Source organism: Acartia tonsa, chromosome 5 (genome assembly GCF_053477335.1).
Source record: "Acartia tonsa isolate MP-2025a chromosome 5, ASM5347733v1, whole genome shotgun sequence".
In the NCBI taxonomy this organism is placed as follows: Eukaryota; Metazoa; Arthropoda; class Copepoda; order Calanoida; family Acartiidae; genus Acartia; species Acartia tonsa.
The window spans coordinates 27,217,734-27,243,299 of NC_137264.1; the positions used below are offsets into that span (position 1 = coordinate 27,217,734).

The 25,566-nt window shown below is 35.6% G+C and overlaps 1 protein-coding gene across 1 annotated transcript; it reads right to left on the minus strand.

Moving 5' to 3' along the window:
• Positions 1–6,485: 6,485 nt before the first annotated feature.
• Positions 6,486–16,520, minus strand: LOC145319169 (uncharacterized). The gene is made up of 11 exons (XM_080161077.1): positions 16,393–16,520; positions 15,796–15,823; positions 15,313–15,401; positions 14,800–14,970; positions 13,097–14,193; positions 12,817–12,988; positions 11,844–11,950; positions 10,116–10,316; positions 8,750–8,905; positions 7,529–7,609; positions 6,486–7,322 (listed from the first exon to the last, which is right to left on the minus strand). The coding sequence occupies exons 1-11, from the start codon at positions 16,439–16,441 to the stop codon at positions 7,194–7,196; spliced, it is 2,280 nt and encodes a 759-aa protein (XP_080017203.1). The 5' UTR covers positions 16,442–16,520; the 3' UTR covers positions 6,486–7,193.
• Positions 16,521–25,566: the final 9,046 nt, after the last annotated feature.

Sequence of the window (25,566 nt, forward strand, 5' to 3'; positions counted from 1 at the left end):
GACTCACGTCCCTCCCCTGCCCTAGGAACTCAGGTGCATGTGGCACAGGCAAGTCCTTATATCCCCAAATTTCAATCTCCCCAGCCTCTGGTGCAGGGGGCACAGGCAAGGTTGGGGTTTTACAATAGTTTGGATACAACACATTTGTTAAATTTAACTTATCCTGGCTCGACTGGAAGTGCTGGGCAGCTGGGTTCCTTCGGCTGGCAGGGGGCGCTGGATGGTGTATAGTTGAGCTCTCCCTACAGGCTGGTGGCGCTGGCTGACTGGGGGTGACGGGTGTCACCCCTTCCTCTGGGACTGCTGGCTCGTTCCAGGATCCAGGTATCTCGGTGGCGGCGACGGTTGTCGCCCCAGGCACCAGGTTGGAGGCTGGCTCGTTCCAGGATCCAGGTATCTCGGTGGCGGCGACGGTTGTCGCCCCAGGCACCAGGTTGGAGGCGCTGGATAGCACCCCCCAGTCATCGCAGGTGGCGGCGCCGGGTGGCGCCCCATACATCGACTCTGATGCGCTGGCTAGCGCCTCCTGCCTCTCTCGTTCAACGGCCGCCAGGGCCTCCCCGTACACCGCCTCAGTGACGCTGGGTAGCGCCCCTCCACTCTTGCTGGGTAGGCTCGGTCAAGCAGGCTCCATCATGTTTAGGCTAAAAGGCTGGGGCCTCAGAACTTCTGGCTCGGCGATGTTGTTGGGTTGCACAAACTCCGGCCCCAGGTGGTTGAGACTGAAGCCCAGGCCAACCCGGTTGGGTTCAGCCGCGCCTCCCAGTACGTTGATCCTAGCTGGAACGGTCCCAAACTGCGGCATTCCGTCGGCTCGGCTCGCTGCGTTGGGGGCGGCTGCTTGCTGCGGTGGTGCTGGGGGCGCGCTCCCTTCCATGTGGGCTACTCTGCTGGGCTTTCCTGGGGGAGCACCCTTGTCTGCGGTGCGCCTACGGCCGGCTACCTGGTCCCAGTCGGCTCTGCACTCAGCCGCCGTATGGCCGGCATAGTGGCAACGCTCGCACTTGGCAGGACGGTCACGGCGTGGCTGGGTGCGTCTCTCCTCTAGGCTGACTTCCATAGGCGTCGGGCAGTCTCGAGCTCGGTGGCCTTTCCCTTGGCAGCGGAAACAGCGGCCTGGAATCTTGTCATCTGGAGCGACCTTCCCCATCTGGTGGAGACCCAGAGCCAAGGCGCCAATCTCCATTGGCTCCGACTCGTCGTAATTGGGCAACTGGACGCTGGCTGATCCCGTGAGCCCGTCGGTGGCGTCCACTAGGCACACACCCTCCTTCAGCTGCTTGGTAATCATTGTGACGGTGAACATGGCTCGCCTCGTGTACTCAGGTACAGAGGCGATCTCATGACTCATCATTTCACGTTTCACATTAGCGTTACGAATGCCACGATTTAATTCATCGACTAATAATTCGAGATCCTCATGGCTGTAGGCGTCCCTATACAAGGCACACTTTGTGGATATGTATGCTTGTATAGGTTCTGTCGAGTGTTGCCTGTAATCCCTGAAGGCTTGCTTCAAAGTCTGGGATTCAAAGGCGGGACGAAATAACATTTCACACTCGGCCTTGACTTGTTCGTATGTCAAGGCTTGGCCTGCCTCGCCAAACAGATGAGAAGCCATTTCCGCCGCTTGCCCTACCAGTGACAGTAAAAGGGCGTTGCGGCGGTTGAGGGAGTCATGGGGCGGCACGCGGTAAGCCGCCCATGACATCTCGAGTCTGCGGATGTGGGAACTCCAGGATTGCTTGGGCGGTCCTCTATACTCCGGCAGGTTACTCAGCATCAGCTTGCGGTACTCGGCTGGAGCCGGCTGAGGGTAATCCTGGAGCCATCCTTGGGCTTGGTCGCCTCCTGGCGCTTGCGGCTGCTCCATCGGGTCAACGGTTCAACGGCGGGACACAAAGTTATAAGGCAATATTATAAATGGTTTGTCACTTGAGGCTTTCTAGCCTAACAGCCAACACTGTTTTATCACTAGGTTGGTAGTTTAGTTACAAAGATATAACTTAGCTGTACTTATCACTAGTTTTATTCTGAGGTTGTAGAGTAGGCTGGTAGGGGTAGATAGCTGTTGAGGGTCTGAACTGCTGTCAGGAACTGATTTGGTTTTCCTTTATCACACTATAGATAGGAGGAAGAAGCTTGTAATTCTTTATTTTCTAAAAATACCTCTGTTGGATGCTATGGAGTAGCTCCGCTCCTGTGTGTGTGTGTGTGCGTGAAATCTCCTGTCCTTGCAGCACGCTTACGCACCGTCAAATCCGCGCACACAGATAAAACGCGCACTTATCCCTCAACTCGCTCTCTCATTGGTCCGCTTTGTCCGTTGAATTTTATGATATTTCCGCACTCTGTTGCGCGACCCGTAAATGGCGCTCTGTGTTCCCGGTCGCTAGCTCCACACCGTGGGCGGACTTAGTCAAGTGTGGGTAGGAGGGGGGAAGCGCGTGAGGGGACGGGGTAAATCCGTCCGTTCCCCCTGTGAGGAAGGGGGAGTGCTGTGGGTTTGAGGTAACTGTGTGATGAGGTAATGGTGCCCTTTCTCCTTAATCCTAGGCTTATCTGTTATGTCACCTTGATTGTATTTCCTTCAATGGAGAGTGGGCCCCTCCCTTTCCTCTGGAATAAGGGGTGTATTTTTGTTGTGCTGTAGGCTTGGGTGGTTAGATTGTTTATCAAGGCATTGTTATATTACATCTAGATTCTATTTTTGGCCTTATCACAATACATAACAGATTTGCTTACCAAACCTGTTCTATTTTTAGTTGTTATCACAATACACAACAAATCCAAGCCTGTTCTATTTTTAGTTTTATCACAATACACAACAAATTGTTTGCCAATCCTTGCTCATAAATCTATTGTTTAACCATCACACTAGGGTGGTAATCCCTACAATGTGATATAATATCTGCTTTTCTAGATGGGTGGCTGCGCTGTAGCCTCTCAGGATACTTGGAGTTGACGTAGTTTTCTCTGCTTTGGTACACTACACTCGTATGTTGGCTCGCAGCTCGCAGCTATGTGGCGTGTTTCAGCCTATCGGCGGCAGGGAATGTCCCGTTCTGCTAGCGCCGCTTATCCGAATCCGGCTGATGGCGGCAGGGAATGTCCCGTCCTGCTAGCGCCGCTGGTTCGGATCCTGCTATCTCTTGCAGTAAATGTTGGCCTATTTTCAGCCGTTTGCACTTATTTGGCCTGTTTCAGCCAGTCCGCAGGCCTGTTTCAGCCCTTTGAGCGCTCAATTCTCCGTTAGATGTCGGCGCTTCTCGCGGTTCTCCGTCAAGTTTCGCTGTTTCACTTCCACAACTGCCGGATGCAGAGTTAGACCTTGCTATCCAGGGTGGGTAATTCAGGTTGCTTGTGTCAGTTTTGCCAGTTTCACTGCTGGGAGTACCTTAGCCTCAGCTGCGCGTCTGCTCTACACTTGTGGTTTGCCGTAATCTCACACAGCTGTCACCAAAAGTTGTGGTATCCGCCGAGGATAAATGGCAGACACCAGAGTTCAATTAGACTACGGCAGTGTGAACAGACGTGGACACCTTACTATAGAGAAGCTACGCTTCTCTAACAATCACTAAACAACAAACAACATCTATTTCAGTTGTCCCTTTATTGAAGGTCTAAGGATTACTAAAGATATATACAACAAACAATAGCTACACAGATAGGAATAAATAATCATAACATAAAAGCATTATAATACACATACAATAGTCAGTTTGGGCAATAATGATCCCCCATCCCTGGAAAGGGTGGGGGGAATTAACAATGCAGCTTAACCATAATAAAGCTTGTCAGATTCAATCATTAATTTTAGGCATAGGGAGGGGGTCGGCAGACCCCTTCCCCAGGACTCGGGGGAGGGCCTGTGGCCCTTCCCCGAACCCCGGTCAGGGGTGCCATAGGCATGGCTCACGGTTGCCGAATACCACATAAGTATTCGCCCAAAAAGATTTTAGGTCTCTATCTTATACACAAAAGTCATAATGTAGATTTATTTATAATTTTTTCTAATTTTGGTGCCACCTAACCGACTTTGACCGGACACCACGACCGACACAGACCAGATAGCTCCCCCTCCCCCTCGATCTGTAAGGGTGATTCCTTTAGTAGTTAGGTACGAGTTAGAAAGCGTAGCAACTCTATAATCATTACCAAAATGTCCGTACGTCAATTTTAAACATGTCGTTTTTTTTTACTTTTTTAACAACAAATTTTTATGTGATCTAATCATCCGATTAGTCTGATTTTTGGTATATTGATTTCTGGGATATCAAAGTATAATGTTATAGGCAAAGCAACTCTATAATCAGGTCCTATAAATGTAAGTATGTCCATAAACATTATCCTCTATTAAGCAGTTTTTCAACAAATTTACTTACAATTTTGCTTTGACTCTTATACATTTATATTTTGATTATTCAGTTCTGACACTATACAAGTGTTAATGTCCGTTTGTCCTACCGTTTCAGTGCTTCGCTTTTATTGATGTTGCCATCCTTGTTTTATTTAGAAGAAATATTCCTGACTTTGTGTGAAACAGCTAGATAGACTAATGATCAACGACAGTTGAGAAGAAAAAGTTTTACTACAGTTAGGGAATTCACCACGGACAAAAAGGATCTTTTCAATGGTAATGTAAAGTTTTATTTTAAGATTTTGAGAACATTTAAAGGCTGCTGCAGTCATCTTAAGATCTATATAGCCACAGAATATAATTTATACATCCGGCAGTCTTGTGATAATGTTGCAGGCGAATTTTTGTTATTTTTAACCCTTAAAAATAGGTACCCTTTCCTCACCCCAAACAAGTTTATCAGAGAATGTTAATCTTTATGTAAATTTTTATTAGAAATCTCGAAATATAAATCAAGCAGCGGCAGCTGTACTAAGATGTTGTCAGCTGCCGCAGTCGAAGGATCAGTCAATATCATACCTGGAACCAGAGGGGTTCGGATTCTGGATTCCAAAATTGACTAAAAATTTGGGCGCATTCCGGATTCGGATTGCCAACCCTACATAAAATGCCTTTTTATAGTCAAAAAAGTTTTTTGCCCTTTACCTGGGTGACCCTGACAGGTTTGCTGGCATCCTGTACTGATTGAGGTATCTTTCACACACAGAAAATGAGATAGAAAAAAACGGAGGGGGTTAAGGATTAAAATGTGAAATTATAGTTATTTAAAGTTTAAATTAGATGAAAAATTTTAATTAATAAATTAAAGAATCAAATATAAATAAGATAAACTTTATTTCAAATCTTATAAATATGAAAATATGATTTTTTTAGTTTTTTGAAAACACAATACATTAAATTTCCTGGGAATTACCCATCAGTTAAAAGCAAATGAAATATTCAACTCTCTGTTGTATTAAAACTTTACTTAACAGAAATACTTCAGAGGATAAAAGTTAAAGATATTTTGGAGGTTTTATTTAGCATATATAATAATAGTTATTTCTCGCATCGTATTATAAACAGCTTTCCGCGGATATAGAATGTACAATTATAAGATTAAAACCAGTTTTTTCTAGCTCCGAGGTGCCGAAGGCACGGGCTAAAAAACTGTTTTTAATCTCATGATTGTACATTTTTATATTCGTAGAAAGCTGGATATAATTCGATGCTAGACTTAGTTTTTTTCGTATAGATGAGAACCGGTTCCCTTCCACCGGATTCGAATGAATACTAGAAAGTATTTTAAAACCATATTTTATATTTCTACATCCCAGTCTGCAGGTTTCCAATAAAAAAAATTTTTTTAGGGGGGCCTAAAAGAATCGCTGGATCCTTATCAAGGACGTCCAAGGGGATTCCCCCCCCCCCCCCCAAAAAAAAACACGATTTTTTTCATTTCACCCCTAAAATTTAAAATTTACCCCTACCCTGAGGAAGCCTACGGCACCCCCAACCATTTATGAATTTGTTCTTGATTGTTTATTACCAGACTTACAATTATTCTTCTAGCAAAGCAACAATATAAATAAATCTAGCATGGCGATTTTTAAGTTGCATAGGTACTACATGTGCAATTTTGACTAAAATTGAAAGTCAATTGGAAATAGTCATTAAAGTTTTGACAGTAAGACAGTGTAACTTATGGAATTTACCACCCTAGTATTGATTTGTTAACTTGTGACCTTCTCTTATATGATTGTCGTTATCCTTTATCCTACATAATGTAAACTAAACATCGATCATTCAAACCTGTGGACTGTGACTGTTAATGTGGAGTAACACATCGCAATCGCTCGTTGATAGTGTTAGGTTCGAATCTCGGCCCAACACCGAGTCATAACTACATACGTTAAAATCCTAATGCTGCTAATTCAGGTGCTCTAAACAAGCGCAACTCATTACCGTGAAAGGTTTGGACTTCAAGACAAAATTCGTGCTATCAAAGGGCTGGTAGTCTGCATAACGTTTGACCATGTGATCATGCACATTTTGAAACAAAAGTTGGTTCAGAAATTCGCCAAAATACGATCTCGTGGTTTTATTAAAAGCAAAGCAGACAAAGAAATATAAAAAGTATATACTTAATATAAAACTTAATAAAATATCAATTTATTTGATAAAATCACACAATAACATACAAGGAAATGATAGATGAAAAAAGCATGAAAAATTATTAGTTTTAGAGACTATATATATATATTTACAACAGGTGAAATTTAACCATTGTTATTTTTATATTAAAAGTATTTTGATTTAGGTTTGTTACTTTTTAGATTTATAAAAAAATACTGTAAAGTTAGTTCAAATTAATATTATATGAATAATACTTTAATATATTTCTTTAGAATTTATAAAAAATAAACATGTTCGAAAACTAAATCATATAAAAAAACATAACTTGGAAAAATAATGGATTAAAGTTTTCAAATCACAAATGTCTTTGTTAAATATATTAGTATGCAGAAGTATCAAAGGTAGGGACAAGGGACAGCGATTTTGACAAACAATTCTAAGTGAACATTTTTCTGCAACCCACCTCTTCTCCCCAATCCCCTTTTACCCACTTCCCTTCAGTTACAGCACAATACAAGTTTTACGCCAAGTGGCTTACAACAAAATACCTTAATTTGCTGAATCACAGCCCCCAGTCAAAGGTAAAAGAATAGTTTCAAGTAGAAAATCTTTTCTTAATACTCTTACAATAATTTTTAGTATAGAATTGTACCCTTTTTTAATGGCAGCCTGGATGTCCCTGGCACCTGGCACATTTCTTAAATGATCCAATTGTATCGTCTTGGCTAATGTAGTGTTCATCCATACAACAACAATCTGATACATCATTGTTCCAGTTTATTATGATCTAAACATGAATCAATATTAATATTATCAACAATGCTGAATTATGCTTTTATAAAAGTAACAGGATATTTGTTTGTCTGTATCATAGGATCTCGCTAACCGCTGAAACGATGTGTATTTACTGTTCAATGAGGTTTTTTTTAGTGCCAGGTAAAGTTAAAGACGAAGAAAGTCGCTCAATGTGATTATTTTTAATATAATCACTACCTGCCCATTTTTTGGTTTCCATTGTCCTTGTTCTGCAGTCCAATGAATAGATCCACCGATAATTTCATTAGCAAGATGTTTCTAAATAGTTATTAGTTATGAGTTAAATGTGTAGATTTAGAGTTTGTACCGGCAACTTTGCTTTTGGATCAAAGAATTTTTGAAGTAATAGGAAGTTACATAATAAATATATTTTTAGCTCTTTGCAGAGCTCCGCAGCGCCGCAACGAAGCCTCAGATTTAAACCTGTTTGGATGCTTTTAACATTTTTTTAAAAGAGGGACTTCCAGCTGGTCTTTAAATTGTAAAAGGTGATTTCCCTGATATTTCAGGCAGCTGCCGAGCTCTGGCATTTTGGCAGCAAATGTTGCATGAAATAATTTTTTCTGCTATCTTCATTTTCAAAATAATAATACATGTTGGAAGTGTAGACAAAAATATTATAAGCATAATTGTTCTATAATTCTGTCTAAAAAGTAAGTATGTCGATATTAATTATTCTATATTTGAATTTGCCAAAATAGTCATGAACTTTCCCAGGACCTTTGAGAAGTTACACTGTAAAAAAGAACGGCTGTTTTTATTTATGCTAAAATTTGTGAACTAATAAAATAATAGAACACAGTAATAGTGTCTGACTGATTATGACGTAACAAAAAAAATTAGCCAATGAGAGGCCACTATAAATTTTACCATTGGTCAATAACGGCCTCTCATTGGCTAATTTTTTTTTTGTTACGTCATAATCAGTCAGACACTATTACTGTGTTCAAATAATATTTTACAAGGATAATTTATTTTCTTGCTATATAAGACAGAATAAAAGAACAATTTCCTTATTTCTCTTCAAATCTATTGTTACCTAACAAATTTGCAAGATAAATTTTCCTTTGTCATCATTATGATATGAGTTTTATTACAAAAAACTAAATTTCTAAACTAAGAATTGTGTAAAGATACTTAAAAAAGGGGAATTATCAACTTGATCAAGTTTTTGCGTAAACACAAAACATCCTAAAAAATACCACTATAATTTCTCTAACTCTGCGTTCCTTGTGCATTTTAGTTAATCAAATTATTCCAATACTGTACACTTTTGAGCTGTGCAGTTAGCTGTTTTTAACTGTTTATCTGTTTCAGGCAATATCTATTCCTCTCATACCACATGAATATAAATATTAAACAAATAAACTTATTACTATGATAAGAAAGTCACTTTACCTTATAACAAGACTGAAGAAGTTCTTCCTCAATGAAAACAGCACTCTTGCCATTATCAAAGTCAATTTTATTTGGATGATCCAGCTGCCTAGTGTTGCATGAGTCAAAGTCAGCCCCAACTAAAATTACAAAAGGCCCATCTTCATCTGCTATGCCCTGAATATAACATAAACAATTCAATGTAAAGTGGACAAAGTAAGTTGAAGATAAAATATAATTATATTGAGGAATTACCAAACACCAGCCACAGTGTTTCTGATTGACGGATAGACATTGCAATTTTAAAAGAATTTTTGCTTATAAAAATGAAAACTTAGAATTTTTATAAAGAACATATCTAGCAAAGAATATTTGAACTAATGAAATAAAATGACAATTGCAAAATTTTACAAAATTGATTTCAGAGGCGTGCGAAGCACTTTGTCTAGGGGGGGGTGGGGGCATTTAGATTATATATACTTTGTTTATATTTGATGTTTACAAATGTTTTTATAGAAATAAGAATAGAATATACCATGAGAAAAAAAGTAGAAACAATTCAAAAACATATACAAAAATTTCTTGATCTTTTGGAAACTCTGGGACAGTTTTTCTTTTTTGTATAGGGGGGGGGGGGGGGGGGGTAAAATGTGGCATTTTTGTGACACAATAAAAACTGTCCCGAATTTGTATTAATTTTGAGGAACACGACTCTTGTTACGTCATATTTTTCTTTCCCGAAAAAGGGAAGGGGGAAAGAAAAAAAAGGGAAGGGGGGAAGAAAAAAGAGATGGGAGAAAAGGGGGTTTTCCCCATCTCTTTTGAAGAGATTTTCTTCTCCCCTTCCCTTTTTCGGGAAAGAAAAATATGACGTAACAGGAGTCGTGTTCCTCAAAATTAATACAAATTCGGGACAGTTTTTATTGTGTCTATTTTTGTTCACCAGGGGGAGGCGAAAAAGGCCTTTTTTCAACTTTTAAGGAGGGCAGTAGCTAAACGGAGGGGGCAGGGGTCGGCGTTTTAGGCGTCAGGGGGGGGGGGGGGTCATTGCCCCAAATGCTCCATTCGGTTCACACGCCACTGATTGATTTCCATTACAAGGTAATTTATACATTTACAAAGGAGATAATTATAATCCTATTATATAAAGTAGTAAGGTTTTTTTGTCTGAATCTAAAGATCTCAATAACTACTAAAGTGATTGGGTTCTTTTTTTATTAGGTAAGCTTCGCATAAGCCCCGTGATGGTTATAGGCTATTTATTTTCAGATTTAAAACTTTGGATAGTGTTTATCCAGTTTTTTTTCTAGCCATTTGTTGCCCCTTTGAATATAGAGCTCCTAGATGCTAAAGGTGCAGCCGCTAGTTTCATATAAAATAATAATACCTGAGCTCCCTGACATCCTGTACAGGTGTATGTATCCAGCTGAATACTGTAGACACCTGTAGAACAGGTATGGTTTACATTACAGGTATATCCATCACAGTTATCATTACTGTAGCATCCACCCTCACATTTCTGGAGGTCCTGGTTACAGTACGCACAGCTCGAGTAATCATTGTTACACGTCTGGTCCCAACCTTCACACTGATAATAAGAATAAAGTTTTTTTTCCAAAATTATATTTTAGACTAAACATTCATGAATCAACACCAACCATTAATAGCAAATTACACAAAACATTTTTTACAAGTTGTATAAGTAGTTTTGAAAATCCCAACTGACCTAAAATATCTATATATAATTTAAAAGAAGTTGTATCAACTTTTTTTTTTATAGCTAGCCGGTTCTTTTAGTAAGTAGTAGATGTAAAATTTTTCATAGAATTCAAATATGCAATCGGTTTTTTTGTAGACCTCTTATTTTTTAAGTAATTTAAGTTTTTTAAAAAAATAATTAAGTCGGTTTTAAGGTACTAAAACGCAACAAAATAAAAGAAGAAAATGGTCAGTAAGAACAAAAATAGTAAGATCTTTAATTTGACACCTTACTTTTAAAATTCTGTTGAGTAATTATTGAAAAAATCTATTTTTTTAACCTCGGTATAATAAAAACTTTAGACCTAAATATTTTCTCAAACAGACATAAAAAACATGGGTTCATATATACCATTAGAATCAGAAAAATATTACGAATCCATTGTAAGCAAAATTGAAAAAAAATAAAAAATTAAAAAATTACAGAAATGGCCAATTATTTTTTTTGTTCAGACAACACTATTGTTTTCCCTTTTTTACCCCCTCTTTACCCCCTCTTTACCCCCTTCCCATTTTTATACTCAATTGAAGAATTAAGACGTTGCCTGTACAACATAATATGATATTTTCATATAATTCCTTTTATTGTAGTTTATATACTATATTGTAAACTTTTTTTTTCAATTTTGCTTACAATGGATTCGTAATATTTTTCTGATTCTAATGGTATATATGAACCCATATTTTTTTATTTGTGAAATAATAAAATTAAGTTCAAAGTTTTTATTCTCGTGGGTTTAAAAAAATCGATTTTTTCAATAATTACCTGACAGAATTGAAAAAGTAAGGTGTCAAATTAAAGATCTTACTATTTTTGTTCATAATGACCATTTTCTTTCTTTTTTTTGTTGCATTTTAGTACCTTAAAATCGACTTAATTTTTTTTTTTTTAAACTTAAATTACTTAAAAAATAAGAGGTCTACAAAAAAACCGATTGCATATCTGAATTCTATGAAAAATTTTACATCTACTACTTACTAAAAGAACCGGCTAGCTATAAAAAAAATAGTTGATACACCTTCTTTGCAAATAATAATTTAAATGTATTTGTATTAAAATTTATCTGTTGCACTGCACATCCTAACTATTGCAGACAATAAAACCTTTGATTGCAGAATCTTTCACTGGCAGTCCTAACTGTCAAAAGTAATGAATGAGTTTTGCCTAATTCGGGACAAGGCATTCCCCCTACTCTTAATATAATTTCGTACATCTGACATAGAAGCAGTAGGTATAACTTTAACATTTTTAGTTTTGATAAAGTTTTGGCTGAGATTCAAACCTATCACCTCCCTAGTGGAGAGTGGATGCACTACTGTTGCGATTCATGTATTTAGATTAGTTAATAACCCTGACCTCTTGATCACTCTGACATGTTCCAGGTTTAGGTACACACTGATTATCCTGACAAACAGGACGGCTTGGATCTGTACAATCTGATGATTCTGTATCAGTACAACATTCTGAAGTATTTATTACATTAGAATATAAACAAAGACATTTAGAGTGGAAGATTTTAGAGTTTTATTTTAGCTTGGATAAAATTACAAAATATTCTAGAAATATTTGTCTAAAGTACATGAACACATTTTTCTCAAACTTATCAATGTTTATAAGAATTTGCAAACAATGCAAAAATGTTTCAAATTCTTTGACTTTTTGTTTATTGCTTTTAGAGAACAAACAAATACATAACTGATAATAAACAACATTTTATAAGTTTGTTTAGTTTAGTTTCATAAATGATAAATTTTCCTGGGTTAAAAAGAAGTAAGACGTTAAAGTATTGATAAGGAGTTTACATATGTACGTATAAGTATATTATCAAAGTACAAATTTAAAATCAAATTCATTTCTGTTTTTCCTTTGAGTAGGCGTGATACTTTAAGAAAACAAAAATATGACGCAAATCAAAATATATAACAATTTTCATTAACGTTAGAAAGACAATACCAATAAGGTTATTATTCCTTTTTTCTTATGAGGCATCAATTAAATTCTTTGAATTCAAAAAAGTTATACACATTTTTTTCAAAAGAAGTGCTTTTTTTGTATCTCCATGGGTAATTTCTATAAAACTATGCTAAATATTTGTAATATGTATAGTTCTGTCCCCCCCTGAATTTAATTGGATAAAGAGGATAAAGTCCAAAGGCCCGGACAAAAAAAAAACAGGTATGAATTTAGTGGTTTTATAATTTGTGAAAAATACTTTATAATAAGAAATAATATGATACGTTACATGATTTTTAAAGTTCCTCAGAACCAGTTTTTTTAATCCAGCAGAAAATTTGGGATAAGGAGCTTCGGTGAAAATAAAATTATTAACCTGGATGTATACACTGGTTATTAATACAGGAATCACAGCTCCTGCAGTCACTGTTAACTAAACATCCCTCTGAACATTGGTTACTGGAGTCACAGAAGAAGCCGGAATCACAATCGGAATTAGTTGTGCACTCAAACTCACAGACTCCATTAACTGCGCAGATCTGGTTATTCTAAAAAAAAGATTTTATTAGAATTAAAAAAAAACTTTGATTTGATGTAAGATTTTATAAATTGGAAAATAACATTTCACATAATTACTCAAGACATTTTTTTAATACCTCACAATCATCATTAGAACAACAATCAGGCTCTATGCATAAATGATTAGAACAAGTACCACAGTCACCACAAGCACCTGTTCCTGAACAACCAGCTTCACATGTACCATAACTTGTACAATACTCATCATTGTTGCAATTAGAATCATTGCAACACTCTGGCTCTCTGCACACATGATTCAAACACATTCCACAATGTCCACATGGTTCATTTCCTGTACATCCTATTTCACAGGTTCCAACTTCTGTACAGTATTCATCATTACCACAGTCAAAATCAGTACAGCAATCTGGTTCTATGCACTGATGATTTGCGCAAGTGCCACAAGTGCCACATGCCTCATTTCCAGAACACCCTAAAACACAACTTCCACTGTCTGAGCAGAATTCATCTGAATTACAATCTGAATCTGAGCAGCAGTCTGGTTCAAAACACTGATGATTAGAGCAAGTACCACAAGTACCACATGCCTCATTTCCTGTACATCCAGTAACACAACTACCACTATTGGAGCAATACTGACTTGAACTACAGTCTGAGTCTACACAGCAGTCTGGTTCAACACACTGATGGTTTGAGCAAGTACCGCAGGTACCACACAACTCATTTCCTGTACATCCAGTCACACAGCTGCCATTTTCAGAGCAATATTGACTTAAACTACAATCTGAATCTGAGCAGCAGTCTGGTTCTACACATTGATGATTTGAGCAAGTTCCACAAGTACCACATGACCCATTTCCTGTACATCCGGTCACACAGTTACCACTATCAGAGCAATATTGACTTGAACTACAGTTTGAGTCTGTACAACAATCTGGTTCAACACACTGATGATTAGAGCAAGTACCACAAGTACCACATGCCTCATTTCCTGTACATCCGGTCACACAGCTACCACTATCAGAGCAATATTGACTTGAACTACAGTCTGTGTCTGAGCAGCAGTCTGGTTCTACACATTGATGATTTGAGCAAGTACCACATGTACCACAACTGTCTGAGTTTCTACATCCAGATGCACAAGTGCCAGATGATGTACAGTACTCATCATTGTTACAATGGGAATCTTCTTTACAATCAGGTGTACATACTCCTAAAAAATTGTTTTTATAATTATAACCTCAAATGATGTCAGACTTTTAACGCAACAACATTTTGGCACGTGTGTTATTTGCTATGTAAGGTGAAGTTAGGATTAGGAGTGCATTGCAAAAATACAATCATTATAAAGTTAAAATTTGAAAACGGTGGTAAATGTTTGGTGGTCAACTTTTTTGAAAGGAATACATATCTATAATACAAAGTAGCTTGATGTCTGTCCGTCCGTCTGTCTGTCCGTCTGAAGCTTAAGTTTTAAGCTATTTTCTTGGGGGGTGGGACACCCCCCCCCAAAAAAAAAATTTAAATTTACCCCCCCCCGAAAAAAAAAAAAATTATCTTGAGAACACATTAGACTATGAGCAGCACCAGTAGTAATTTTCTTGAGAATTTTGCGAATTTGTTATTTAATCGAAAAATGTTTTCCTGCTGGGTAGGTGCGAAAATTTGCGATCCGTTCTGCTGGGTAAGAATAAACAAAGAGAAAAACGTCCTATACCAGCAGAGCTTTATGAATTTGTAAGCTGAACATAAGTGCATATAAAAGTAAAACATATGGACAGTAAGACTGGAATAGAGTTGCTTTGCTAGAGCTACATACCTTGATTACAAGTTTGCCATGACTCACAATCTTGACAAGGTTCCCCCATTGTACAGTTAACCTGATCTGGCCAGTTGCAGACATTAAGAACAGGATCAAAGTAAAGTGAAGCATCACACTCATTTAAACAGTGCCCATTCATGGGCTCACATTCAAAATATCTGCTACAATCTAAAATGAATTAAACATAGAAAAACTTACATCTATTTCTGATTCTAACACTTATTCAAACTTTTACTATTACTGTAAGTCTAAGAATAATAGTTATATATCGCATTGAATTTAATCAGTTTTTCCGGATATAAAATTGTACAACTGTAAGATTAAAACCATTTTTTTTAGTCCCAAGATGCTAAAAGAACGAGTTGAAAAAAACTGGCATTAATCTTATGATTGTACATTTTTATACTCGTAGAAACTGGATATAATACAATGCAATACATAAATTCAGTATGACTGAGAACAGGTTCTAATGCACTAGATATTAATTTTTTCAAAGATTATAACACTTACTGAAAGGATGAGGTATAAAAGTATTGTGTTCATAGTCTGAACAATCTGGGGGAGGAACATCATCAGGTAAACATCCCTCTTGCATTAATCTAATAATTGCAGTAATTTTATTTTTACTATTTTGCATTAAGCAGATCATTAAATACAGAAATATTGGTAAATTTTTTAGACCTAACTGGATACAATCATCATTCATACAGCCTTTTCATTATACAATTGAAAAAAAGAACTTAAACAACTTTTTGAATTCATCTTTTTGCTATTCAGTATTTTTTAACATTGAAAAGAACAATAATGAAAAAACAGTGTTTCAGTATTATTTTTCTTCTATAGGTTATTCAATGTATTAATAAATATAGTTGACCAATAAACCAACAATTTTTAAATTTACTTTACACATACATACATATGCATAAACACATTTTCCATCGACTTCAAAGTCTAAATTACATGAATTAGGCTAAAAATAATATTACTGTTTTCCTGAATAAATATGCTGTCTGTAAGATTCCTAAAAAAATAATAATTCAATAATTCATTATGTGGTAAGTTGAAGCGTTTCAGCTTACCGTCGCGAGTTTGAATCCAACGAGCCCCTAGCCTTAAAGAATTCTACCAATAACAAACTAGCAGTATTTACTACTACAAAGATATATTAAAAACTGAATACATTTACAATAGGGTTATTACTATATATACAAAAATAGATGATAACAATAGGTTAGGTTGAAGGGGGTGTGGGGAGACAAGGGCGGAGCCCTGCGGCGGTAGGCATCTGTGGGGTAAGCTGCAGTAAAGGGGAAGGTAACCACCTCCCGGTAGGATAGTTGCCTGGGGCGCGGGGTTGTAAGGTGGCCGCGTCCCTCCCCCATTTAGCCAGTCCAATCTGACCGCTGCCTGTGGGGTCTCAGCGGGCAGGGGTGAATGGTGATAATAGGATTAGTGCAGAAGGCTTGACTTGATAAGCCGCTGCGTAGCAACTCTGTATAATGCCCGTCCGTATGCTGCCGTCTTACCACAATTACACCTTCCATGACTATATCTATGATTTTCTAGAAAAAAATAAAAATCAATGAATACCTGAAAATAGAAACATTATTAATAGTTTCTGTAACTGTATGGATGCCATTGTGTATTTTAATAAGTCTATCACTCTAAAATTAAAATTTGGTCATTAAGATATATTTCTAAAGAATGTTTGATATTCTACTTTTAAATGATAATATCGGACATTCAAAAATCTTAATTCATTTACTTGCAAAATGTTGAGAAACAATTAATGTATTTGACTTTAAGATGAAAAAATGTATCAATGTAAAATTTGGCACTGCACTTGTTTTTGTCCTTTTATTCCTTTATCAAAATAAGCAGGCAACTGAGAATTCTCAATCTCAAGTGCAAATTTATATTTCTACCAACAGATAAGAAAAAGTATTGCAATAGGGTTACATCAAAATTTAAATGAAATATTCCAATAAAAAAGATAATCTTTTAAATTAAGCTTAGTTTGATTTTAATTTTAGTGTTTACAAAATAATACAATAAATCAGAAATTTTATCAGAATGTTTGGATTTAAATTACCTTTTAAAAAGAATAGTTATTTGTGCTATTTAATAGTATTTTGGTCTATTTTTTATAAAAATATTTGGAATTCTTTCACAAATTTTTAGTGTTCATTGATGCGATTTAAATTAAATCAAAATTTGTGTGAAGCCATGTTTAAAGTAAAGATAAGGATATGTTTTAATATATATTAAATGCACCAATGCAAAATTTACAAATTTGCACAGGAACCAAAATCAATTTTACACATGAATATTTTTGCTCAGGTCTTTAGATCTGAACATTTTCAGAGTTTTGATTTAAAGTAATATTTGTAAATTTCATTAATGAATATGCTTGTAATTTTTTATTTTGTAACAATTTACATGAATTTAATTGCTAATTAAATGTCTTTTTGAAATTTGTAATTTAGCTTCAAAAATAATGTTATATTTAGAATTATCAATTTATTTATTTTGAGTACAGTTTTGTTAATGATTTTTATTATACAAATGATAAGAGATAAGTAAGAATTTACAGACGGATTACATTTTAACCCATAGCTGTACATAAATGATTATATGTAAAGAAAAGCTCGTAAGTAATCTCAGAGAATGAATTAATTAGCAAAAATCATAAATACACCAAATCAAAATTATATCAATGCTCTTCGCTGCACACATTGAGTTGCTCAAACTAGCCTTACTGTCAGCTGGCAGCTTAAATAAGCCGACTATTAATCTGCTGCCACAAAATTTTAATTCAGCCATATATAGAAACAACCACCATTAAACTCATTCAGTCTAAGCCCTCCTAAGAAGATTTATTTGCGCAGATTTGACAAAGCTGCAATTACAGAAACTCCAAAAATTGAGTAATTGACTTTTTTATCATAGGGTAAAAAGTTTTGAATCGATATGGCAATTCTAACATACCTAAATCAATGATAACAGCTTTTACTGACGGGCCAAAATGATTAAAGAAATGATTTGCTTTTAAAAATATTTATATGTAGTGTAAGAGGATCTTGTCCTTTTTACGTTCTAGGTACTGCAATCGTTTACAAAACAGGATTCTAAATCAACTAAAAATATAAAAAAAACATGATTCACAAAGGTGTTTATATTTGACATAGGATTATCTTTGATGCTCAGGCTAATAAATTTGCGCGAATTTCTTTTATCATATTTGCACTTAATGACGTTTTATTATTTCTACAGGGACAAGAAAACAATTGTCCAAATATCGACCTCACATTACGACTAAATCAATCTGCCAGTCCGTCAGTTACGCTTTACTTTATATAGCAACTAGCGGCTTTGCCCCTAGCCTCTAGGGGATTTGCCCCATGAGGTATTTTTTAAAAAATAAAAAAAATTTTCGGTGCCCCGAACCATACTCCCCCCCCAAATTTTTTTTGATGGTGGGAGAAATTTCATTTTTGGGGAAGTTGGGGGTGTCCCACCCCCCAAGAAAATAGCTTAAAACCACCACAGGACTAATAGGTATATACCCTGAAGAGTAGAATCCGATCTGTTCAGTGGTTACCGAGATCTTAAGCTTCAGACGGACAGACGGACAGACGGACAGACATCAAGCTACTTTTTATTATAGATATATAGCTTAAACTGTTTTTAAACCATTTTTGAATGGGGGGTCAAAAATATACTAGGACACCTATAGAATCAGACTGCAGAGCCCAATTTTGAATTAAGTCCCCAATAAACTTTTTTGGGGGGTTTTAAAATAAATTTTTGCTGTTGCTCTGGTAATTTTGACCAGATCAAAAGGTCTTTTTTTACTTCGTGTAATATTGTAAGTTAGTGAACAATTTTATATAATTCACTTTATACTGATACAATAAAAAATACATTACTCTGTTCAATGGAAATAATTTTTTTTTCTAAATCAATAAATTTCATGGAAAAATCTGACATAATACAATAAAAAAACATAATGCTGAATTTAAACCAATAAGGAATCTTCTTTCATTTCAATTCTTTATAATTTCCGAAAGAGTGTTTTCACAAAGTAACTTATTTCAAACGTGGTAAAAAAAAAGAATGAAAACCCTACTCATAAAAGATACATACTTTTTAAAAATATTTTAAAAAATATGTTTGAATAATCTTATTTTCTCGTATTCATTCGAATCCGGTGGATAGGAACCGGTTCTCATCCATACGAAAAAACTATGTCTAGCATTGTATTATATCCAGTTTTCTACGAATATAGAAATGTACAATCATAAGATTAAAACTAGTTTTTTTAGCCCCGTGGTGCTGAAGGCACCGGCAAAAAAACTAGTTTTAATCTTATAATTGTACATTCTATATTCGCGGAAAGCCGTTTATAATACAATACGAGAAATAACTATTATATCATATTTGTATATGTGACAAAAATAAATTTGTTGTGTTGCATAAACATTTGTTGTCATCTTAATTTATTTAACTCTTTACAGCCAATTTTTAGGTGAACTGAAAATAGTTGCCGAATGTGTACCCAGTTTCCTGAGTGTTTCCTCATCCTAGCTCAATATTTACTACTAGCTAAAAAAGCTTCAAACTTCAAAAAAAATTAAAATTTAAAAATTTATAATGTATATTGTATAAATCGTTTATACATTCAAATTTTGATTTTTTTAAGGGAAGTTTGAAGATTTGTAGCTAGTAGTAAATATTGAGCTAGGATGAGGAAACACCCAGGAAACTGCGTACACATTCGGCAACTATTTTCAGTTCATCAATTTTTATGTGTTTTAATGTAAATATAATAGACATGAAACATTTTTATGTTAATTCATTGATATATTGTAAAGAATTAATTTTTAATTAGTATTGATAGATAAAATCAAAAGACCTAACTTTACTGTATACTAGCATACAATATTTACGAAGCAAGACACTCTAAAAGCTGAGTATTCTACCTACAAAGGAAAGAAACATCACGATTCTGTAAAAATTATTTAATCCATAGTAAAAAATAAACTTTAAAATTCTAATAAAAATTGATTGGGGAATTGTTCTCATTTTTGGCTTTTCAGTATGATTCTACAGGTGTCAAAGTATATTTTTGATATACCTTTCAAAAATAGTTTGAAACAGTTTAAGGTTCTGTTAGGTCTCAACATCTCCGTTGATGATTTCTGGAAATATTTTGGAATTATTGAATTAATGAGAATCAATAAATATGCTTCTTTGATAACTTAAAAAGAAATAAGATAGGTAAAAACTATTTTTTTTTATGATGGCATAATATAAATATATGCCTAAAAGCATAGAATCTCTGATGGCTTAAATTGGCATTTTATTAGTTAATTTGATTTTCATTTGTTTATAGCATCTTATAATGTTTATGCATATTCCCTAAATTAAAAATAATAATTCTGACAAATTATCAAGAATCATGATAATCCTATTATATATCCTTATGATAAAGTAACAGGATGTGTGTTTGTCTGACTGTACCGTAGGATCTCGCTAACCGCTGAACCGATCTGGTTCTCCTCAACAGGGTCGCTTCTCATAGGTTTCGAGAAGGTTTATAACTATTTTGGGGGAGGGTACCACCACCCTCCCAAGTGAAATCACAAAAAATAATATTTTTACACAGAGACTTGAACGCAACATAGTTAAAGGGTGTTAAAAAAAACCGATCGCTTCACTCTTTTCAATATAAACCATACAGTTTTGGTCAAAAACTAATAAAAAATTACCCAAATCGTGTCCAAGCAATGACAATTAGAAAACATTTTTGATTTTGATTTCTACTTACCTCTCCTAAGCACTACAGCTCGAGTCCTAGCCCTTGTGGAGAATTTTTCCTTACATGGAGATAAAAATCAACAAATCGTTTATAGAAAGGTCTTAATAGGCCCAATAAAAAACTTTGAACATTATGGGGTCTATATACAGGATGTCAAGTCCTTTAGACAGTTTATTCTTTTTAAAAAAAGACAAAACTGTAAAAATTTGTAATAAAATATGCACTCTCCATGTAAGAGAATTTCTCCACAAGGGCTAGGAATCGAGCTGTAGTGCTCAGGAGAGGTGAGTAGAAATCAAAATTCAATAGTGTTTTCTCATTGTCATTGCTTGGACATGAATTGGGTCATCTTTTGTTAGTTTTTGACCAAAACTGAGGGTTTATATTGAAAAGAGTGAAGCGATCGGTTTTTTAAACACCCTTATGGTATTGTAAAGACTTGAATGCAACATAGATAGGTATCGTAGAGGCCTCTAGGGGCGTAGCCGTTAGTTCTTTTAATAAAGTAACATGATCTCTATGTGAATGTCTGTCTGTCTGTACCGAAGGATCTCGCTAACCGCTGAACTGATATGATTCTACTTTACAGTTAGTGTTTAGATGTCATACAGTGTAGCTAGAGACCTCTCTTGGGCGTAGACGATAGTATATATATCTACTAGCGGCTACGCCCCTAGAGGCCTCTAGGGGAACTTGAGGAGGAAAGAGTCGAATTTATTAACCCAATTTCTTATTTTAGATTTTAAAAGAAAAAGTAAAAAAAAATTTTTGGGGGGGGGTTCCGGGTGCCCCCCCTCTTTTTTAAAATAGTTATAAACCTTCCCGGGACCTATGAGAAGCTACCCTGTAAAGGAGAACCCGATCGGTTCAGCGGTTAGCGAGATCCTTTGGTACAGACAGACACACAGATACACATACAAACATCCTGTTACTTTAGTATAAGGATAGTACAAAGTAGAATGTCTGCCTGTCTGTCCGCCTTCTGCCCCTTATGATCTCGGTAACCACTGAACGGATCGGATTCTACTTTTCAGGGAATATACCTACTGGTCCTCTGGTGGTTTTAGGCTATTTTCTTGGGGGGTGGGACACCCCGAACTCCTCCAAAAAACAAAAAATTCCCCTAATTTTTTTTTATTAGTGGTTGCATCTCCATTTTTTAAAATTATTTCTGAGGGCAAAGCCCCTAGAGGCTAGGGGCGAAGCTGGTAGTAAATGTACAAAGAACAAAAAATTCACAAAATACTAGATGTTTATTCATTAGATGAGTTCGCCATAATGGCTTTGATCACTTTCTGCCTGATCTTTTATTTATTTTAGTTTATCTCCTCGGTAATATTTGTGAATATTTATATGCAGTGAATACTTAAAAATATTACTTTATTATACAGTATACCATGTTAAACAGAAATATTGTGTTTACATGTGATTTTTGTAAATAGCACCGAATAAAATAGCCTACATAAAAGTGTACAAGGCTCACTTTACGTCCATAATAATTAACTTAATTCTATGACAAGAAATTAATGTCAAATGATGATAATTATTAATGGATTATTTTTAAATTCCTTACAGCTGAATAAAAAGGCAATGTTAATTTCTTCCTATATTGGGGATATGATACTATTTTACTTTCTGATGCCCCATCCCAATATTTATAAAGATATGTAAATTATGTAATATTATCATAATCAGCGGTAGAAACATTTATTCTGAAAGAATAATAATTGAACATTACAAAAGGTTTTAAACTAAGAGTGCATGTGGTAATGTTGTTTTGAATACATGGTTGCGGCTGCACTTTAAGGTGGCTGCTGTTCAGGTTTGCTTAGTCTAAGTGAGCCAGAGGATGGCTGAAGTAAATTTTAAGAACTGCGGCTCAGAGTTTCTCTGCCTGATGGTGGATGGGCGCTTTAGAGTGGCTGAAACAGAGCGTGGCTGATTCTCCAGCTTTAGGGTGGCTGTCACAGAGTGTGGCTGATTCCCCAGCTTCCCGAATTCACGCCGTGAGTTGCAACTGCTACTTCAATTTTTTCAAATTTTTTTTTGTCAAATTAACTAGAGAATATTATTCTCTTTCTGACATTGAGAATTTACTTTGGTTAATATGTATTCATGTAGTTTGTAGAATCTCTATTTTTTATTAGTAGCTAAGCTACTGTATAATTCGAAAAGTCCGTCCGTTTGCCCGTCCGTCAGTCTGTCCGTCTGTCTGAGACAAAGTGGGGGAAATTTGATTTTCTCGGCTCCTATAAAAGATAGACAGCTGAAATTTTTAGTGAAGATTCCCATAACATATGCGCATCTTGTTTTATCCATCTGTATGTTAATTGGGGTGCTAGATCGATTCTTAGATTTTTTTCTTTTCGTAATTTTCTCAACTCCTTTTTAAGACAGACGACTGAAATTTTCAGGGGTTTAGTAAATTTGCATCCTACATATTTTTACTAAATTTCATTAAGATTTGTATATTGGTTGGGGTGCTAGATCGATCCCTATATTTTACGTTTTGTTTCTTAGCTTAGTGCTTCAAAAGATATTATACATTTTTAAAAGGTTTCGTGATTTATTTCATTTATGTCTTTTTAACTTACTCACAAGATTATTTTTTCCTGATGTCTATCATTAAATTTTGAGCTTCGCTACTTATGGATGTTGTCATCCTTGTTATTTATCCATATTTATTTACATTATTTGCTGCATTTTATCTTCGGAACTACTCTTTATGTAAATGTTTCGTATTTTAAAGCTTTTTCATTGTAATATTTGCTTTATATTACTAGTGGCTACGCTCCCTAGAGGCCTCTAGAGTAAGTGTAGTCAATATCTTTTTCCCTTGGAACAACAATGGAGTAACTTTATTAAAAATAGTTTCTGGAAAGCTTTATAACTATTTTTGGGGAGGGCACCACCATACCAAGAGAGATCGCTCCTAGAAAAAAATAACCTTTAAATTCCTTCAAAAATAAAATTAAAAATAGACATTGGACGACTCCCACCTCCCTCAAAGCTGAAACATATTTTTAAAGCAAAAATTGAACTCAGGTTAAACTCAAGTGGCCCTACAGGCCTCTAGGGGTGAAGCAATAGTCCTTATAATATAGTAACAGGATCTGTGTGTGTGTCTGTCTGTAATAATTGATCTATATATCTGCTGATCCTTGGAAGGAATAGAAATAGAAGAATAGAATTATTCTGAACCCCTTTTTCGTCAAATCTAAGAAGGAACATTTCTAGCAGACAAAAGTATTGTTTACTTTCGACTCAAGCTGATGTGGATTCTTAAGAAATTATAGACTCGCTACTCGATAATGAGGCAAAATTATTTTTGTGAAAAATCATCCAAAAGCACATTAATAATCTACAAAAATTAAACAAAATCATATGTTAATAACCCTTTTAAGATTTTATTTAATTTTTGTAAATTTTTTTATTCGATTTTGGAGGATTTTTCACAAAAATAATTTTGCCTCACCAGCGAGTAGCCAGCCTAACTTTTTTTTTAAGAATCCACCTCGTTACTAAGCTTTCAAATTTAAACGAAATTTTTGGGCAATTAATTCTGATTCCGCAAAGCTTTCTACTAAGAAAATATACTGTTTACAGCTGACTTTTATCTAAGTGTGAAATGAAAAAAAACATGCATTCTTAACCAGATGTGTACAAAATTTCAACCAATGAAATTAAATGTATGTACCGATGCGATTCTCCTATTGGCTCAATCAGACATTCCCTCTCTTTCTTAGTACCTTTATTTTGGAAGGTTTATGACTATTTTAGGGGAGGGATATAATATATAAAGCGCCCCTAGAAAATATAACCCCAACACATTTAAAAAAAACTAAGATTAAAAATGAGGGATGGGGCTCACCCCCAAATTTTAAATTAAATAAAATATGGGGGGGTTGAATTCGACCCCTTACCACCTAATGCGGCTCTACAGGCCTCCAAGGGCGAAGCCACATGTCCCTATAATAAAGTAACAGGAATCTGTGTGAGTATCTGTCTTTACCAAAGGATCTAGCTAACTGCTGAACCTCTGTGGTTGATAGTTAAAGGAGCTTGGTAACGCTTCGAGTACAAGTCCTCTCCGAGGTAATACTGATCAGACAACCAATTGCACAACCTTTGTCTGAGAAGTCCTAATTGTGCATTGTAATGAGTTGCGCCTGTTTTTGGCCAAGCATTCCCCCTACTCTAACTGTTTATGTCATGAATCTGACATAGCACCAATAGGAACCCTTTTAACGTCTGTCAGACCAAGATTTGAACCTTTCAACTATTATAACGAACGGATGCACTATATGTCGTGCCAAAGTCGCGGGTATAGGTTGGGGGGGGGGGGGGGTGTTAAGTTGAATATTTTCGGGGGGGGAGGGAGTCAATCAACCCTCATTAATTTTAGTTTTACAAAGAAAGATTTAAGAAATTTTGGGGGAGGTAATTTTTACTTCTTTACCAATTTGATTTGTGGAATTATAAGTTTTAGGTATTTCAGTCAAAAATTATATATTCTAAAATTAGGTATTTTTTATTAGGCATTTTTAGTTAAGCATTTAAAATTAGACACCTAATTTATAAAAGTCTAATTTAAAAATGCCTAACTAAAAAAGCCTAATTAAAAATACCTAATTTAAAAATGTCTAATTAAATAAATACTAAGAAGCTTGGTTGTCTTGGATAGAGGCCTTTAAAGAAACATGAGGATATTGGATGGAATTTTTCTCATAACATCTTTTATTCAATTTTTAACACTTAATTGTTGGAAGGGGGGGGGAAGGGGGGTTTCCTTCTCATTTTCTGTGTGTGAAAGATAGAGAGCCATAAGCTGAGTGACTTTTTAAATATGTTTATGACACATATTTGAGAGTTTGAATTTTTTAATATCTCCATCCTAACGGGCACAGGATGCCAGCAAACCTGGCAGGGTCATCCTTTTTGAC